The sequence below is a fragment of the Xyrauchen texanus genome, chromosome 48, assembly GCF_025860055.1.
Source record: "Xyrauchen texanus isolate HMW12.3.18 chromosome 48, RBS_HiC_50CHRs, whole genome shotgun sequence".
NCBI lineage: Eukaryota > Metazoa > Chordata > Actinopteri > Cypriniformes > Catostomidae > Xyrauchen > Xyrauchen texanus.
This window is the reverse complement of record NC_068323.1, coordinates 17,074,940-17,094,482: the sequence shown is the minus strand read 5'-3', so window position 1 is coordinate 17,094,482 and position 19,543 is coordinate 17,074,940. Positions and strand designations below refer to the sequence as shown.

Genomic DNA, 19,543 nt, shown 5'->3' with positions numbered 1-19,543 from the left:
ACCCAGTGAGATGCTAAATAGAAGAACTGATTGATGTACTTCTCCACTGACCAACAATCTTCTCCAACTGACCACCTCTGTGCTAATGGAGGTCAGGGGACGACTGTAGTTAGGTACAAACATCGTGCTAATGTGTCAGAACTGCTCTCAAAGGAGAACGCAAACAATTGTTAAAAAGTATTAATGTTGTTATACTGTAATTAAGTAGTTAAAAGATATGGATTCTACACTACTTATCTTTCACACAGTTGTCACACGTGGCTATTCTTCAATCACAACACTATGTTTATTGATGAGGTGCTTGATTCTAACACTTGAGTGTTAGATTGGGCAGTTCCTTGATATAAAAGATGGGTCATTGCTGCTTTTCTTCAGGAAATTACTTAAAAAAGTTATTGACAATAAATGCACTGTCTCAGACTGCATGTTCATTGCATTGACATAAAACTAGAATGCATTCTTGTGTATCATCTTTTAAATCTAAAATGAATGCAGCAATTGACAACCCATAGAACCAGTGCTTGTGAATTTAGCCCAATAATTGTTGTTCAAAAGTAAAGGTCACTTTCACAAGCCTTTTCTGTGGCTTGGATCCAAGGTAATTACAACAGAGGGATAAGACAAACCAGACTATCTTTAGAAACATGTTTCTATAAATAAAATATTCCCCTGCCTTCTACAAATAGAAGCAACTGGAATGTCGGTTGGGAACATTCCAGTTTGTTTAGTACTTTTTGTCTGAAACGGATATTGCGCTTATATCCTCCTATGCAACAGAGATGACACAGTTTTGTTAATCTCTGAAAGATTTAAGCTTCTGTAACCAATAAACTATAGAAACAATGCAATTACTTTAAATACCAGTCAAAAATGTTTGTACTCACCAACACAGTCTTTGTTAATGCTAAGTTGCAAATTTTAGAATAATAATCAATTCATCCAAACTATAAAATAACAAAAAAGTGTTGCTAATAAAGCATAAGTTAGTAAGGAAATTCATACACAAACGGAATTTATATTTTTCTACAAAACTAATTAAGCTTTTAAGCATAAACCATTAGATCATGTGACATCCCATCAGACTGGTAGTGTATATACTGAGGAAAAGACCCAGATGTAATCTAGTTTCATGACCATAACCCCTAACTATAACACACTCCAAATCATGAGTTCAACAAAATTACAACAAGATATCCAGTGTTACTGCCAACAAGACTTGATCAAGTGCATTGGAGTTCAAACATCCAAGCAGCCAATCAGATGCTTTACTCGCTGACAGGCCCTGCCTTTGGAATCTGAGGTATAAAATCAGCACACTGAAAGACAGAACATTTTGACTTGATAGTGCTGCACAGATTGGCTAAAATGAGAGGTGCCACTTCAGATTCAAGCGAGGAGCCTTTGATCAATTCGAGGAATCCTGATGTGATCGTGAGGAACGATAAAATAAAGTGAGATGTTTATTTTGCCACCTTGCATTTGGTTTTATGTTAAGTAATGTGCATGTGGTTGCTAATGTTTGCTGATTATGTTTGACAGAAAGACAAATTGGAGATCAAGACCGCTTTTCAAGACCTTTCATTTGAGAGAATATTCCATGATGCAGAGAAAATCTGACAGGTCAGTAATTGATTATATACTGTATATAATATATACACTTTACATCCATATACAGGTTTATGTGTGTAATCTGTTATATAACTTAATCTGTATATTCACACAGGCCAGCTTCTGAAGAGTTGAGTAAATGGGCGGAGTCTCTGGACAATTTGCTGAGCAGTAAATGTAAGCACTGTGGTTTTTACCACTTATGAATGTGAGAACATTTACTGAATACATTATTTCATGCCTCCATAAATTCAGGCCAACTGACCTAATCCACGTTTTCATATTCCCTCTTGTTTCAGGTGGAATTACTGTTTTTCGAGTCTTTATGAAGTCTGAATACTGTGAGGAGTATGTCGAGTTTTGGGTGGCCTGCGAAGAGTTTCGAAAGATCAAGTCAAGAGCGAAACGCAGATCCCGGGCGAAACAACTATACGAAGAATTTGTCAGGGAAGATTCTCCGAAGGAGGTGAGCTTGTCTACAACATGCTCTGGAATATGTTACATCATTCCTTCACTGCATGGGTTTTCATTAAGGCGTGTCACTTATTCTAATTTCTTTCAATATTTCCATTTAGATTAACTTGGACTTTCACACAAAGGAGTCTGTCCTCCAATGCCTTCTTTTCCCATCACGGTCCAGTTTAAAAGCAGCCCAAAATAGAGTTTACTACCTGATGGAGCACAACTCGTACCGTCGGTTCCTGGAGTCTGACCTCTACCATGAACTATGTAAATTTGTTGAAGGAGAGAGATGATATTATCTTTATATAGTATTCATGGAACTTATGAATCGGTCAATTCGGTTTAGAATAGTATGCATGTAAATATTCAGGAGAGGTGGTTGCAGTTTTACAGAGTGGTCATTTCAATGTATTTATAATATATTGCATATTTTGCACTGATTTTTAAGTTGTTATTAAGGTGTCAACAAACTTTTTATTTATATCATTGAATGGTCACATGAATTTTCAAAACAGTATGATGGTTCTGAAGTTGCATATGGTAGTTGTATACTATCAACTTTCGACTGGCTCAACAAGTACACAACATTTTGCATTTTGCTTTTCTATGAAAAAGCATTTCTAAAAGAACTTTTTAATAAAAAAATGTATTCCATTACTTTTTTTGTTATTTTTTGGGACTGACAATCAAATGGCGCTAAGCAATACATAATTGAAGATAACTTTCTGAATAGAATCCTTGCTCTCGTGTCATAAAGAAATTTCATTTAATTTTTAGTACTGCACAGATACCTGACACATTCCATTAAACAAAATAATAAAATTACTCCAATTATCCTGTTTAAATGTTTATACACTTGGATACACTGTATTTTTCATATTCCTAGATATTCTGAAAAAGGTTATATAAACTTAAGAACAACAGTAAGTGATTAGATAATTTTAGCCTAACCACTTCACAGAAAATGTTTGTCCAATAACAAGTTTATAAGTTACGCTCATGAAAAGATCTCAGTCTTCTCTTTGGATTTACGTATTTCAATTGTGACAAATTTCCATCAAACTAAATTCAGTAATTGTTAAATACTGTACACATTATGAATTCAGAGTTAATGTGAAGTATTCAATTGAAATGTAATGAATATTCCGGGTTCAATAAACTCTTAATCAACAGCATTTGTGGCATAATGCTGATTAACAAAAAAAAAGCATTTCGACTCGCCCCTTGTTTGTTACAAAAATGGCAGTAACAGTAAAGCACTTAAGTACAATGGAAGTGAATGGGACCATATACATTTAAAAACACACTGTTTCAAAAGTATAGCCACAAGGCGTAAACGTTTTATTTGTTAACATGATTTAAGTTTGATAAAATCGCTTACTAACCTTTTATGTGTAAAGTTTTATGAGACAAATGCTGTAACTTGACCTTAACTTGTACTGAATTTGAAACATTTCTTTAATGAGGAGCGTGAACTTTAAATACGAAGTAAACAATATTCAAAACACAGTTTGGTAAAGTGCAAAGCAACATTTGCCTTGGCATAATCTGAAACAGTGGAGTAGCCATACATAACATTTGCATTAAAGGTTTGTCGTTTTTATGCAAATTTGACCCAGTCCGACCCAGAATATTAGAGATTATTTTTTACTTCAAATATTTATTTATAAAATACATAAAAAATGCATAAATTGGTATGACCTGAAAGATACCAGAGATGTACTTCTGCATTAAAAACGACAAACCTTTAATGCAAATGTTATGTAGAAGGTTGAACAATCTGAACTTAATGTGTTTGATTTTGAGCCTGTTTTTGAGGTTTGTTCCAAGCACACATGAGCACACAGTTGACGTAGCTTAGAATGTTTTGCTGTGCGTCCTTCTGTTCCTGGAGATGATCTCACTGCAGTCCAACACTGAACAGACACCAAACACTCCGATCTAATCAAGCAGACTGCACAGTGAGCCAGAGCAGCTTTTCACAACCATGCTGGCTTTCCTCAAGGCAGTTCCCATGATTCATTTTTGATTCCCATTCATCTGTGGTGCGGTTAAAAGTTTGAAAATATGGGATTCAATACCCAAGTTTTAGGATTTAGACAACATATAAGTAAAGAAACATTATGCCGTAAAATAAATACTGAAATGACTCAGCACTACTTCTTGTTCACCAAAATACACAAATATACTGATATTGACCTTTGTTCGAAAGGTTTGCTTGCTTCCATTAAAGCACACAATGGAACATTATCAAATCATGCTGGATAACATCAGGTACATCATTTGCACAACAGCTCAACAGCATGCCAAATACTATGAAATTCAATGTAACAATGTAAATTTTCACTAAAAGCATTATTCTGATAATGTATTTCTAAAGGAAAAACTGCATTAAAGTGAATAAACACCCTGGTAAAAATAGTAACGCAAGTCATACGTCACAGTGTAAACGACTGTCACAACACTACATGTACAGATGAATAATAGAACACCGTTGCCAAATGGCTGCTTGATTTATGTGTCTGATTTAATGCAGGCAGTGCACCATTAACACACCATTTCAGCTCTCTCTATAACAGTTTCCATTATACCATGGAAAGGCTTGGATGATGAAGACTTAATACTAAGGATGAGAAAGTCTGCACATACAAAATAAATGTTTGTGCTTAAATATTTGTTTGGATGGTGTTTCGTGTCAGTGGACACTTTGTTAGATATGGAAGCTGGATCCTGCCACGTAATAATAAAGAAGTAATTTTTTATCTCACAATTGTGACCTTTTTTCTTTCAATTGTGAGATATGTACAATGTAGTTTTTACTGACTTTATATGTACTGTATATATGTAGCAGGACGCACAGCTCTTTATTAAGAGGTGTGCAACTCCACTCATTGCCATCTCCTGTGCCTCTGCTAATTAGGTTGATGCAAAGGCAACATAACCACACCCAAAGTAGTCACATGGGTGTGTTGCTGGTGGCTGGTACCCCTCAGTTACTCCTGGCATTCCCCCAGTGGGGGCTATTGGTGTTGTGCAGCCTGGAATTTCATAGTTTTTTTCCTTTGTAGTGAGTTGAGCTGGAGTTGCATGACAGTGTTCAATGATATGCAGCCCATTCGCTTGTGTGGTTCCTGCACCATGTGTGTGTTGGTCTGAGGGGCGGGTCTGTCTGACCATCTCTAGTATCGAATGGTGCGAGTGCCTGCAAGGAAATAATATAGTGAGTGGAATTATTTTTGGGGTCATTGGGGGCAAGCTTAAGAATCTGAGCGACTTTGACAAGAGACAAATTGTGATGGCAGGACGACTGGATCAGAGGATATCCAAAATGGCAGGTCTTGTGGTGTGTTCCTGGTATGCAGTGGTTAGTACCTACCAAAAGTGGTCCAAGGAAGAACAACCGGTGAACCGGTGACACGTGGGGAGCGAAAGCTAGCCTGTCTGGTCCAATCCCAAAGAACAGCTACTGTAAACAAATTGCTGAAAACATAATGCTGACCATTTTAGAAAGGTGTCAGAAAACACAGTGCATCGCAGCTTGCTGCGTATGGGGTTGCTTAGCCGTAGACTACTCAGAGTGCCCATGCTGACCCCTGTCCACCGCCAGAAGCGCCTACAATGAGTAAGTGAGTGTCAGAACTGGACCTTGGAGCAATGGAAGATGGTGGCCTGGTCTGATGAATTATGTTTCTGGGTGCGTGTGCATCGTTTACATGGGGGAGAGATGGCAGCAGGATGCACTATGGGAAGATGGCAGGTCGACAAAGGCAGTGTGATGCTCTGAGCAATGTTCTACTGGGAAACCTTGGGTCACAGCATTCATGTGGATGTTACGCTGACTCATACCACTTACCTCAAGACTGTTGCAGACCATGTACACCCCTTCATGGCAACGGTATTCTCTGATGGCAGTGGCCTCTTTCAGCAGAATAGTGCGCCTTGCCACACTGCAAAAAAATGTCAGGAATGATTTGAGGAACACGACAAAGAGTTCAAGGTGATTTCAATCCGATTGAGCATCTATGGGATGTGATGTACCAAGAAGTCAAATCCATGGAGGCCCCACCTCACAACTTATAGGTCTTAAAGGATCTGCTGCTACCATTTTGGTGCCAGATATCACAGGACACCTTCAGAGGTCTTGTGGAGTCCATGCCTCAATAGGATGGGTCAGAGCTGTTTTGGCGGCAGGAGGGGGCCTACACGATATTAGGTAGGCAGTTGTAATGTTTGGCTGATTGGTGTAAATATATATATAATTATTTTATATATGTATATACTGTATATATTTCTATATGCATATTTCTATAAATGTATTTACATACATCTAATTATACAGTATAATATATACTATATTACACATACATACATACACACACACTGGAAGACAAAAGTTTGGAATAATGTACAGATTTTGCTGTTTTGGAAGGAAATTGATACTTTAATTTACCAAAGTGGCATTCAACTGATCACAAAATATAGTCAGGAAATTAATAATGTGAAAAATTACTGTTACAATTTGAACCACTTCAGAGTTTTCATCAAAAACATCCTCCACGTGCAGCAATGACAGCTTTGCTGATCCTTAGCATTCCAGCTGTCAGTTTGTCCAGATGCTCAGGTGACATTTCACCCCACACTTCCTGTAGCACTTGCCATAGATGTTGGGCACTTCTCACACACCTTACAGTCTAGCTGATCCCACAAAAGCTCAATGGTGTTAAGATCCATAACACTCTTTTCCAATGACTGTTGTCCAATGTCTGTGTTTCTTTGCCCACTTTAACATTTAATTTTTGTTTTTCTGTTACAAAAGTGGCTTTTCTTTGCAGTTCTTCCCATAAGACCTGCACCCCTGAGTCTTCTCTTTACTGTTGTACATGAAACTGGTGTTGAGCGGGTAGAATTCAATGAAGCTGTCAGCTGAGGACATGTGAGGCGTCTATTTCTCAAACTAGAGTCTGATGTACTTATCCTCTTGTTTAGTTGTACATCTGGCCTTCCACATCTCTTTCTGTCCTTGTTAGAGCCAGTTGTCCTTTGTCTTTTGAAGACTGTTGTCTAAACCTTTGTAAGAATTCTTCAGCAATTTCAAGCATTGTATATATAACCTTCATTCCTCAAAACAATCCAGGTAAAATCACGGCATGCATATCAACTGCTTTTAATTTTAAAAACATCATATGCGTTAATCAAAGTAATAAGAGGATGGCAACATATGTGCCACAGTGATGTGATTGGGGAAGCGAAAGAAAAATGCAAAGAAATGTGTCCCCCACTCAAGATATACGTCCACTAATGTGCGGATGCAATCTTTGTTTTATTCAAATATAAAGTTCCATATGGGTGTATTAGAACCCAGAATCTCTAGCACGAGAGGCAAATTAGTTACCTCTATACCACCCAGTGAGATGCTAAATAGAAGAACTGATTGATGTACTTCTCCACTGACCAACAATCTTCTCCAACTGACCACCTCTGTGCTAATGGAGGTCAGGGGACGACTGTAGTTAGGTACAAACATCGTGCTAATGTGTCAGAACTGCTCTCAAAGGAGAACGCAAACAATTGTTAAAAAGTATTAATGTTGTTATACTGTAATTAAGTAGTTAAAAGATATGGATTCTACACTACTTATCTTTCACACAGTTGTCACACGTGGCTATTCTTCAATCACAACACTATGTTTATTGATGAGGTGCTTGATTCTAACACTTGAGTGTTAGATTGGGCAGTTCCTTGATATAAAAGATGGGTCATTGCTGCTTTTCTTCAGGAAATTACTTAAAAAGTTATTGACAATAAATGCACTGTCTCAGACTGCATGTTCATTGCATTGACATTCTTGTGTATCATCTTTTAAATCTAAAATGAATGCAGCAATTGACAACCCATAGAACCAGTGCTTGTGAATTTAGCCCAATAATTGTTGTTCAAAAGTAAAGGTCACTTTCACAAGCCTTTTCTGTGGCTTGGATCCAAGGTAATTACAACAGAGGGATAAGACAAACCAGACTATCTTTAGAAACATGTTTCTATAAATAAAATATTCCCCTGCCTTCTACAAATAGAAGCAACTGGAATGTCGGTTGGGAACATTCCAGTTTGTTTAGTACTTTTTGTCTGAAACGGATATTGCGCTTATATCCTCCTATGCAACAGAGATGACACAGTTTTGTTAATCTCTGAAAGATTTAAGCTTCTGTAACCAATAAACTATAGAAACAAAATGCAATTACTTTAAATACCAGTCAAAAATGTTTGTACTCACCAACACAGTCTTTGTTAATGCTAAGTTGCAAATTTTTGAATAATAATCAATTCATCCAAACTATAAAATAACAAAAAAGTGTTGCTAATAAAGCATAAGTTAGTAAGGAAATTCATACACAGACAGAATTTATATTTTTCTACAAAACTAATTAAGCTTTTAAGCATAAACCATTAGATCATGTGACATCCCATCAGACTGGTAGTGTATATACTGAGGAAAAGACCCAGATGTAATCTAGTTTCATGACCATAACCCCTAACTATAACACACTCCAAATCATGAGTTCAACAAAATTACAACAAGATATCCAGTGTTACTGCCAACAAGACTTGATCAAGTGCATTGGAGTTCAAACATCCAAGCAGCCAATCAGATGCTTTACTCGCTGACAGGCCCTGCCTTTGGAATCTGAGGTATAAAATCAGCACACTGAAAGACAGAACATTTTGACTTGATAGTGCTGCACAGATTAGCTAAAATGAGAGGTGCCACTTCAGATTCAAGCGAGGAGCCTTTGATCAATTCGAGGAATCCTGATGTGATCGTGAGGAACGATAAAATAAAGTGAGATGTTTATTTTGCTACCTTGCATTTGGTTTTATGTTAAGTAATGTGCATGTGGTTGCTAATGTTTGCTGATTATGTTTGACAGAAAGACAAATTGGAGATCAAGACCGCTTTTCAAGACCTTTCATTTGAGAGAATATTCCATGATGCAGAGAAAATCTGACAGGTCAGTAATTGATTATATACTGTATATAATATATACACTTTACATCCATATACAGGTTTATGTGTGTAATCTGTTATATAACTTAATCTGTATATTCACACAGGCCAGCTTCTGAAGAGTTGAGTAAATGGGCGGAGTCTCTGGACAATTTGCTGAGCAGTAAATGTAAGCACTGTGGTTTTTACCACTTATGAATGTGAGAACATTTACGAATACATTATTTCATGCCTCCATAAATTCAGGCCAACTGACCTAATCCACGTTTTCATATTCCCTCTTGTTTCAGGTGGAATTACTGTTTTTCGAGTCTTTATGAAGTCTGAATACTGTGAGGAGTATGTCGAGTTTTGGGTGGCCTGCGAAGAGTTTCGAAAGATCAAGTCAAGAGCTGAAACGCAGATCCCGGCGAAACAACTATACTGAAGAATTTGTCAGGGAAGATTCTCCGAAGGAGGTGAGCTTGTCTACAACATGCTCTGGAATATGTTACATCATTCCTTCACTGCATGGGTTTTCATTAAGGCGTGTCACTTATTCTAATTTCTTTCAATATTTCCATTTAGATTAACTTGGACTTTCACACAAAGGAGTCTGTCCTCCAATGCCTTCTTTTCCCATCACGGTCCAGTTTAAAAGCAGCCCAAAATAGAGTTTACTACCTGATGGAGCACAACTCGTACCGTCGGTTCCTGGAGTCTGACCTCTACCATGAACTATGTAAATTTGTTGAAGGAGAGAGATGATATTATCTTTATATAGTATTCATGGAACTTATGAATCGGTCAATTCGGTTTAGAATAGTATGCATGTAAATATTCAGGAGAGGTGGTTGCAGTTTTACAGAGTGGTCATTTCAATGTATTTATAATATATTGCATATTTTGCACTGATTTTTAAGTTGTTATTAAGGTGTCAACAAACTTTTTATTTATATCATTGAATGGTCACATGAATTTTCAAAACAGTATGATGGTTCTGAAGTTGCATATGGTAGTTGTATACTATCAACTTTCGACTGGCTCAACAAGTACACAACATTTTGCATTTTGCTTTTCTATGAAAAAGCATTTCTAAAAGAACTTTTTAATAAAAAAATGTATTCCATTACTTTTTTTGTTATTTTTTGGGACTGACAATCAAATGACGCAAGCAATACATAATTGAAGATAACTTTCTGAATAGAATCCTTGCTCTCGTGTCATAAAGAAATTTCATTTAATTTTTAGTACTGCACAGATACCTGACACATTCCATTAAACAAAATAATAAAATTACTCCAATTATCCTGTTTAAATGTTTATACACTTGGATACACTGTATTTTTCATATTCCTAGATATTCTGAAAAAGGTTATATAAACTTAAGAACAACAGTAAGTGATTAGATAATTTTAGCCTAACCACTTCACAGAAAATGTTTGTCCAATAACAAGTTTATAAGTTACGCTCATGAAAAGATCTCAGTCTTCTCTTTGGATTTACGTATTTCAATTGTGACAAATTTCCATCAAACTAAATTCAGTAATTGTTAAATACTGTACACATTATGAATTCAGAGTTAATGTGAAGTATTCAATTGAAATGTAATGAATATTCGGGTTCAATAAACTCTTAATCAACAGCATTTGTGGCATAATGCTGATTAACAAACAAAAGCATTTCGACTCAGCCCTTGTTTGTTACAAAAATGGCAGTAACAGTAAAGCACTTAAGTACAATGGAAGTGAATGGGACCATATACATTTAAAAACACACTGTTTCAAAAGTATAGCCACAAGGCGTAAACGTTTTATTTGTTAACATGATTTAAGTTTGATAAAATCGCTTACTAACCTTTTATGTGTAAAGTTTTATGAGACAAATGCTGTAACTTGACCTTAACTTGTACTGAATTTGAAACATTTCTTTAATGAGGAGCGTGAACTTTAAATACGAAGTAAACAATATTCAAAACACAGTTTGGTAAAGTGCAAAGCAACATTTGCCTTGGCATAATCTGAAACAGTGGAGTAGCCATACATAACATTTGCATTAAAGGTTTGTTGTTTTTATGCAAATTTGACCCAGTCCGACCCAGAATATTAGAGATTATTTTTTACTTCAAATATTTATTTATAAAATACATAAAAAATGCATAAATTGGTATGACCTGAAAGATACCAGAGATGTACTTCTGCATTAAAAACGACAAACCTTTAATGCAAATGTTATGTAGAAGGTTGAACAATCTGAACTTAATGTGTTTGATTTTGAGCCTGTTTTTGAGGTTTGTTCCAAGCACACATGAGCACACAGTTGACGTAGCTTAGAATGTTTTGCTGTGCGTCCTTCTGTTCCTGGAGATGATCTCACTGCAGTCCAACACTGAACAGACACCAAACACTCCGATCTAATCAAGCAGACTGCACAGTGAGCCAGAGCAGCTTTTCACAACCATGCTGGCTTTCCTCAAGGCAGTTCCCATGATTCATTTTTGATTCCCATTCATCTGTGGTGCGGTTAAAAGTTTGAAAATATGGGATTCAATACCCAAGTTTTAGGATTTAGACAACATATAAGTAAAGAAACATTATGCCGTAAAATAAATACGAAATGACTCAGCACTACTTCTTGTTCACCAAAATACACAAATATACGATATTGACCTTTGTTCGAAAGGTTTGCTTGCTTCCATTAAAGCACACAATGGAACATTATCAAATCATGCTGGATAACATCAGGTACATCATTTGCACAACAGCTCAACAGCATGCCAAATACTATGAAATTCAATGTAACAATGTAAATTTTCACTAAAAGCATTATTCTGATAATGTATTTCTAAAGGAAAAACTGCATTAAAGTGAATAAACACCCTGGTAAAAATAGTAACGCAAGTCATACGTCACAGTGTAAACGACTGTCACAACACTACATGTACAGATGAATAATAGAACACCGTTGCCAAATGGCTGCTTGATTTATGTGTCTGATTTAATGCAGGCAGTGCACCATTAACACACCATTTCAGCTCTCTCTATAACAGTTTCCATTATACCATGGAAAGGCTTGGATGATGAAGACTTAATACTAAGGATGAGAAAGTCTGCACATACAAAATAAATGTTTGTGCTTAAATATTTGTTTGGATGGTGTTTCGTGTCAGTGGACACTTTGTTAGATATGGAAGCTGGATCCTGCCACGTAATAATAAAGAAGTAATTTTTATCTCACAATTGTGACCTTTTTTCTTTCAATTGTGAGATATGTACAATGTAGTTTTTACTGACTTTATATGTACTGTATATATGTAGCAGGACGCACAGCTCTTTATTAAGAGGTGTGCAACTCCACTCATTGCCATCTCCTGTGCCTCTGCTAATTAGGTTGATGCAAAGGCAACATAACCACACCCAAAGTAGTCACATGGGTGTGTTGCTGGTGGCTGGTACCCCTCAGTTACTCCTGGCATTCCCCAGTGGGGGCTATTGGTGTTGTGCAGCCTGGAATTTCATAGTTTTTTTCCTTTGTAGTGAGTTGAGCTGGAGTTGCATGACAGTGTTCAATGATATGCAGCCCATTCAGCTTGTGTGGTTCCTGCACCATGTGTGTGTTGGTCTGAGGGCGGGTCTGTCTGACCATCTCTAGTATCGAATGGTGCGAGTGCCTGCAAGGAAATAATATAGTGAGTGGAATTATTTTTGGGGTCATTGGGGGCAAGCTTAAGAATCTGAGCGACTTTGACAAGAGACAAATTGTGATGGCAGGACGACTGGATCAGAGGATATCCAAAATGGCAGGTCTTGTGGTGTGTTCCTGGTATGCAGTGGTTAGTACCTACCAAAAGTGGTCCAAGGAAGAACAACCGGTGAACCGGTGACACGTGGGGAGCGAAAGCTAGCCTGTCTGGTCCAATCCCAAAGAACAGCTACTGTAAACAAATTGCTGAAAACATAATGCTGACCATTTTAGAAAGGTGTCAGAAAACACAGTGCATCGCAGCTTGCTGCGTATGGGGTTGCTTAGCCGTAGACTACTCAGAGTGCCCATGCTGACCCCTGTCCACCGCCAGAAGCGCCTACAATGAGTAAGTGAGTGTCAGAACTGGACCTTGGAGCAATGGAAGATGGTGGCCTGGTCTGATGAATTATGTTTCTGGGTGCGTGTGCATCGTTTACATGGGGAGAGATGGCAGCAGGATGCACTATGGGAAGATGGCAGGTCGACAAAGGCAGTGTGATGCTCTGAGCAATGTTCTACTGGGAAACCTTGGGTCACAGCATTCATGTGGATGTTACGCTGACTCATACCACTTACCTCAAGACTGTTGCAGACCATGTACACCCCTTCATGGCAACGGTATTCTCTGATGGCAGTGGCCTCTTTCAGCAGAATAGTGCGCCTTGCCACACTGCAAAAAAATGTCAGGAATGATTTGAGGAACACGACAAAGAGTTCAAGGTGATTTCAATCCGATTGAGCATCTATGGGATGTGATGTACCAAGAAGTCAAATCCATGGAGGCCCCACCTCACAACTTATAGGTCTTAAAGGATCTGCTGCTACCATTTTGGTGCCAGATATCACAGGACACCTTCAGAGGTCTTGTGGAGTCCATGCCTCAATAGGATGGGTCAGAGCTGTTTTGGCGGCAGGAGGGGGCCTACACGATATTAGGTAGGCAGTTGTAATGTTTGGCTGATTGGTGTAAATATATATATAATTATTTTATATATGTATATACTGTATATATTTCTATATGCATATTTCTATAAATGTATTTACATACATCTAATTATACAGTATAATATATACTATATTACACATACATACATACACACACACTGGAAGACAAAAGTTTGGAATAATGTACAGATTTTGCTGTTTTGGAAGGAAATTGATACTTTAATTTACCAAAGTGGCATTCAACTGATCACAAAATATAGTCAGGAAATTAATAATGTGAAAAATTACTGTTACAATTTGAACCACTTCAGAGTTTTCATCAAAAACATCCTCCACGTGCAGCAATGACAGCTTTGCTGATCCTTAGCATTCCAGCTGTCAGTTTGTCCAGATGCTCAGGTGACATTTCACCCCACACTTCCTGTAGCACTTGCCATAGATGTTGGGCACTTCTCACACGCCTTACAGTCTAGCTGATCCCACAAAAGCGCAATGGTGTTAAGATCCATAACACTCTTTTCCAATGACTGTTGTCCAATGTCTGTGTTTCTTTGCCCACTTTAACATTTAATTTTTGTTTTTCTGTTACAAAAGTGGCTTTTCTTTGCAGTTCTTCCCATAAGACCTGCACCCCTGAGTCTTCTCTTTACTGTTGTACATGAAACTGGTGTTGAGCGGGTAGAATTCAATGAAGCTGTCAGCTGAGGACATGTGAGGCGTCTATTTCTCAAACTAGAGTCTGATGTACTTATCCTCTTGTTTAGTTGTACATCTGGCCTTCCACATCTCTTTCTGTCCTTGTTAGAGCCAGTTGTCCTTTGTCTTTTGAAGACTGTTGTCTAAACCTTTGTAAGAATTCTTCAGCAATTTCAAGCATTGTATATATAACCTTCATTCCTCAAAACAATCCAGGTAAAATCACGGCATGCATATCAACTGCTTTTAATTTTAAAAACATCATATGCGTTAATCAAAGTAATAAGAGGATAGCAACATATGTGCCACAGTGATGTGATTGGGGAAGCGAAAGAAAAATGCAAAGAAATGTGTCCCCCACTCAAGATATACGTCCACTAATGTGCGGATGCAATCTTTGTTTTATTCAAATATAAAGTTCCATATGGGTGTATTAGAACCCAGAATCTCTAGCACGAGAGGCAAATTAGTTACCTCTATACCACCCAGTGAGATGCTAAATAGAAGAACTGATTGATGTACTTCTCCACTGACCAACAATCTTCTCCAACTGACCACCTCTGTGCTAATGGAGGTCAGGGGACGACTGTAGTTAGGTACAAACATCGTGCTAATGTGTCAGAACTGCTCTCAAAGGAGAACGCAAACAATTGTTAAAAAGTATTAATGTTGTTATACTGTAATTAAGTAGTTAAAAGATATGGATTCTACACTACTTATCTTTCACACAGTTGTCACACGTGGCTATTCTTCAATCACAACACTATGTTTATTGATGAGGTGCTTGATTCTAACACTTGAGTGTTAGATTGGGCAGTTCCTTGATATAAAAGATGGGTCATTGCTGCTTTTCTTCAGGAAATTACTTAAAAAAGTTATTGACAATAAATGCACTGTCTCAGACTGCATGTTCATTGCATTGACATTCTTGTGTATCATCTTTTAAATCTAAAATGAATGCAGCAATTGACAACCCATAGAACCAGTGCTTGTGAATTTAGCCCAATAATTGTTGTTCAAAAGTAAAGGTCACTTTCACAAGCCTTTTCTGTGGCTTGGATCCAAGGTAATTACAACAGAGGGATAAGACAAACCAGACTATCTTTAGAAACATGTTTCTATAAATAAAATATTCCCCTGCCTTCTACAAATAGAAGCAACTGGAATGTCGGTTGGGAACATTCCAGTTTGTTTAGTACTTTTGTCTGAAACGGATATTGCGCTTATATCCTCCTATGCAACAGAGATGACACAGTTTTGTTAATCTCTGAAAGATTTAAGCTTCTGTAACCAATAAACTATAGAAACAAAATGCAATTACTTTAAATACCAGTCAAAAATGTTTGTACTCACCAACACAGTCTTTGTTAATGCTAAGTTGCAAATTTTTGAATAATAATCAATTCATCCAAACTATAAAATAACAAAAAGTGTTGCTAATAAAGCATAAGTTAGTAAGGAAATTCATACACAGACAGAATTTATATTTTTCTACAAAACTAATTAAGCTTTTAAGCATAAACCATTAGATCATGTGACATCCCATCAGACTGGTAGTGTATATACTGAGGAAAAGACCCAGATGTAATCTAGTTTCATGACCATAACCCCTAACTATAACACACTCCAAATCATGAGTTCAACAAAATTACAACAAGATATCCAGTGTTACTGCCAACAAGACTTGATCAAGTGCATTGGAGTTCAAACATCCAAGCAGCCAATCAGATGCTTTACTCGCTGACAGGCCCTGCCTTTGGAATCTGAGGTATAAAATCAGCACACTGAAAGACAGAACATTTTGACTTGATAGTGCTGCACAGATTAGCTAAAATGAGAGGTGCCACTTCAGATTCAAGCGAGGAGCCTTTGATCAATTCGAGGAATCCTGATGTGATCGTGAGGAACGATAAAATAAAGTGAGATGTTTATTTTGCTACCTTGCATTTGGTTTTATGTTAAGTAATGTGCATGTGGTTGCTAATGTTTGCTGATTATGTTTGACAGAAAGACAAATTGGAGATCAAGACCGCTTTTCAAGACCTTTCATTTGAGAGAATATTCCATGATGCAGAGAAAATCTGACAGGTCAGTAATTGATTATATACTGTATATAATATATACACTTTACATCCATATACAGGTTTATGTGTGTAATCTGTTATATAACTTAATCTGTATATTCACACAGGCCAGCTTCTGAAGAGTTGAGTAAATGGGCGGAGTCTCTGGACAATTTGCTGAGCAGTAAATGTAAGCACTGTGGTTTTTACCACTTATGAATGTGAGAACATTTACGAATACATTATTTCATGCCTCCATAAATTCAGGCCAACTGACCTAATCCACGTTTTCATATTCCCTCTTGTTTCAGGTGGAATTACTGTTTTTCGAGTCTTTATGAAGTCTGAATACTGTGAGGAGAATGTCGAGTTTTGGGTGGCCTGCGAAGAGTTTCGAAAGATCAAGTCAAGAGCGAAACGCAGATCCCGGGCGAAACAACTATACGAAGAATTTGTCAGGGAAGATTCTCCGAAGGAGGTGAGCTTGTCTACAACATGCTTTGGAATATGTTACATCATTCCTTCACTGCATGGGTTTTCATTAAGGCGTGTCACTTATTCTAATTTCTTTCAATATTTCCATTTAGATTAACTTGGACTTTCACACAAAGGAGTCTGTCCTCCAATGCCTTCTTTTCCCATCACGGTCCAGTTTAAAAGCAGCCCAAAATAGAGTTTACTACCTGATGGAGCACAACTCGTACCGTCGGTTCCTGGAGTCTGACCTCTACCATGAACTATGTAAATTTGTTGAAGGAGAGAGATGATATTATCTTTATATAGTATTCATGGAACTTATGAATCGGTCAATTCGGTTTAGAATAGTATGCATGTAAATATTCAGGAGAGGTGGTTGCAGTTTTACAGAGTGGTCATTTCAATGTATTTATAATATATTGCATATTTTGCACTGATTTTTAAGTTGTTATTAAGGTGTCAACAAACTTTTTATTTATATCATTGAATGGTCACATGAATTTTCAAAACAGTATGATGGTTCTGAAGTTGCATATGGTAGTTGTATACTATCAACTTTTGACTGGCTCAACAAGTACACAACATTTTGCATTTTGCTTTTCTATGAAAAAGCATTTCTAAAAGAACTTTTTAATAAAAAAATGTATTCCATTACTTTTTTGTTATTTTTTGGGACTGACAATCAAATGACGCAAGCAATACATAATTGAAGATAACTTTCTGAATAGAATCCTTGCTCTCGTGTCATAAAGAAATTTCATTTAATTTTTAGTACTGCACAGATACCTGACACATTCCATTAAACAAAATAATAAAATTACTCCAATTATCCTGTTTAAATGTTTATACACTTGGATACACTGTATTTTTCATATTCCTAGATATTCTGAAAAAGGTTATGTAAACTTAAGAACAACAGTAAGTGATTAGATAATTTTAGCCTAACCACTTCACAGAAAATGTTTGTCCAATAACAAGTTTATAAGTTACGCTCATGAAAAGATCTCAGTCTTCTCTTTGGATTTACGTATTTCAATTGTGACAAATTTCCATCAAACTAAATTCAGTAATTGTTAAATACTGTACACATTATGAATTCAGAGTTAATGTGAAGTATTCAATTGAAATGTAATGAATATTCCGGGTTCAGTAAACTCTTAATCAACAGCATTTGTGGCATAATGCTGATTAACAAACAAAAAGCATTTCGACTCGCCCCTTGTTTGTTACAAAAATGGCAGTAACAGTAAAGCACTTAAGTACAATGGAAGTGAATGGGACCATATACATTTAAAAACACACTGTTTCAAAAGTATAGCCACAAGGCGTAAACGTTTTATTTGTTAACATGATTTAAGTTTGATAAAATCAGCTACTAACCTTTTATGTGTAAAGTTTTATGAGACAAATGCTGTAACTTGACCTTAACTTGTACTGAATTTGAAACATTTCTTTAATGAGGAGCGTGAACTTTAAATACTAAGTAAACAATATTCAAAACACAGTTTGGTAAAGTGCAAAGCAACATTTGCCTTGGCATAATCTGAAACAGTGGAGTAGCCATACATAACATTTGCATTAAAGGTTTGTTGTTTTTATGCAAATTTGACCCAGTCCGACCCAGAATATTAGAGATTATTTTTTACTTCAAATATTTATTTATAAAATACATAAAAAATGCATAAATTGGTATGACCTGAAAGATACCAGAGATGTACTTCTGCATTAAAAACGACAAACCTTTAATGCAAATGTTATGTAGAAGGTTGAACAATCTGAACTTAATGTGTTTGATTTTGAGCCTGTTTTTGAGGTTTGTTCCAAGCACACATGAGCACACAGTTGACGTAGCTTAGAATGTTTTGCTGTGCGTCCTTCTGTTCCTGGAGATGATCTCACTGCAGTCCAACACTGAACAGACACCAAACACTCCGATCTAATCAAGCAGACTGCACAGTGAGCCAGAGCAGCTTTTCACAACCATGCTGGCTTTCCTCAAGGCAGTTCCCATGATTCATTTTTGATTCCCATTCATCTGTGGTGCGGTTAAAAGTTTGAAAATATGGGATTCAATACCCAAGTTTTAGGATTTAGACAACATACAAGTAAAGAAACATTATGCCGTAAAATAAATACGAAATGACTCAGCACTACTTCTTGTTCACCAAAATACACAAATATACGATATTGACCTTTGTTCGAAAGGTTTGCTTGCTTCCATTAAAGCACACAATGGAACATTATCAAATCATGCTGGATAACATCAGGTACATCATTTGCACAACAGCTCAACAGCATGCCAAATACTATGAAATTCAATGTAACAATGTAAATTTTCACTAAAAGCATTATTCTGATAATGTATTTCTAAAGGAAAAAACTGCATTAAAGTGAATAAACACCCTGGTAAAAATAGTAACGCAAGTCATACGTCACAGTGTAAACGACTGTCACAACACTACATGTACAGATGAATAATAGAACACCGTTGCCAAATGGCTGCTTGATTTATGTGTCTGATTTAATGCAGGCAGTGCACCATTAACACACCATTTCAGCTCTCTCT

At 36.8% G+C, this 19,543-nt stretch overlaps 1 protein-coding gene and 1 pseudogene across 3 annotated transcripts; both read left to right on the top strand.

The window, feature by feature from the left end:
- Positions 1 to 1,268: 1,268 nt before the first annotated feature.
- LOC127639681 (regulator of G-protein signaling 2-like) lies at positions 1,269 to 17,623 on the top strand. 3 transcript variants are annotated; one of them, XM_052121828.1, is made up of 5 exons: positions 1,269 to 1,451; positions 1,540 to 1,620; positions 1,724 to 1,785; positions 1,908 to 2,074; positions 17,088 to 17,622. In XM_052121828.1, exons 1-5 carry the CDS (start codon positions 1,366 to 1,368, stop codon positions 17,265 to 17,267), a joined length of 576 nt encoding a protein of 191 aa, XP_051977788.1. In that variant the 5' UTR covers positions 1,269 to 1,365; the 3' UTR covers positions 17,268 to 17,622. The 3 variants fall into 3 exon arrangements, with proteins under 3 accessions (XP_051977788.1, XP_051977787.1, XP_051977789.1); XM_052121827.1 differs by lacking the exon at positions 17,088 to 17,622 and adding an exon at positions 2,184 to 2,732 and having other exon boundaries at positions 1,273 to 1,451; XM_052121829.1 differs by lacking the exons at positions 1,269 to 1,451; positions 1,540 to 1,620; positions 1,724 to 1,785; positions 1,908 to 2,074 and adding exons at positions 16,232 to 16,356; positions 16,445 to 16,525; positions 16,629 to 16,690; positions 16,812 to 16,978 and having other exon boundaries at positions 17,088 to 17,623.
- On the top strand, positions 8,783 to 10,583 carry LOC127639680 (regulator of G-protein signaling 2-like; annotated as a pseudogene).
- Positions 17,624 to 19,543: the final 1,920 nt, after the last annotated feature.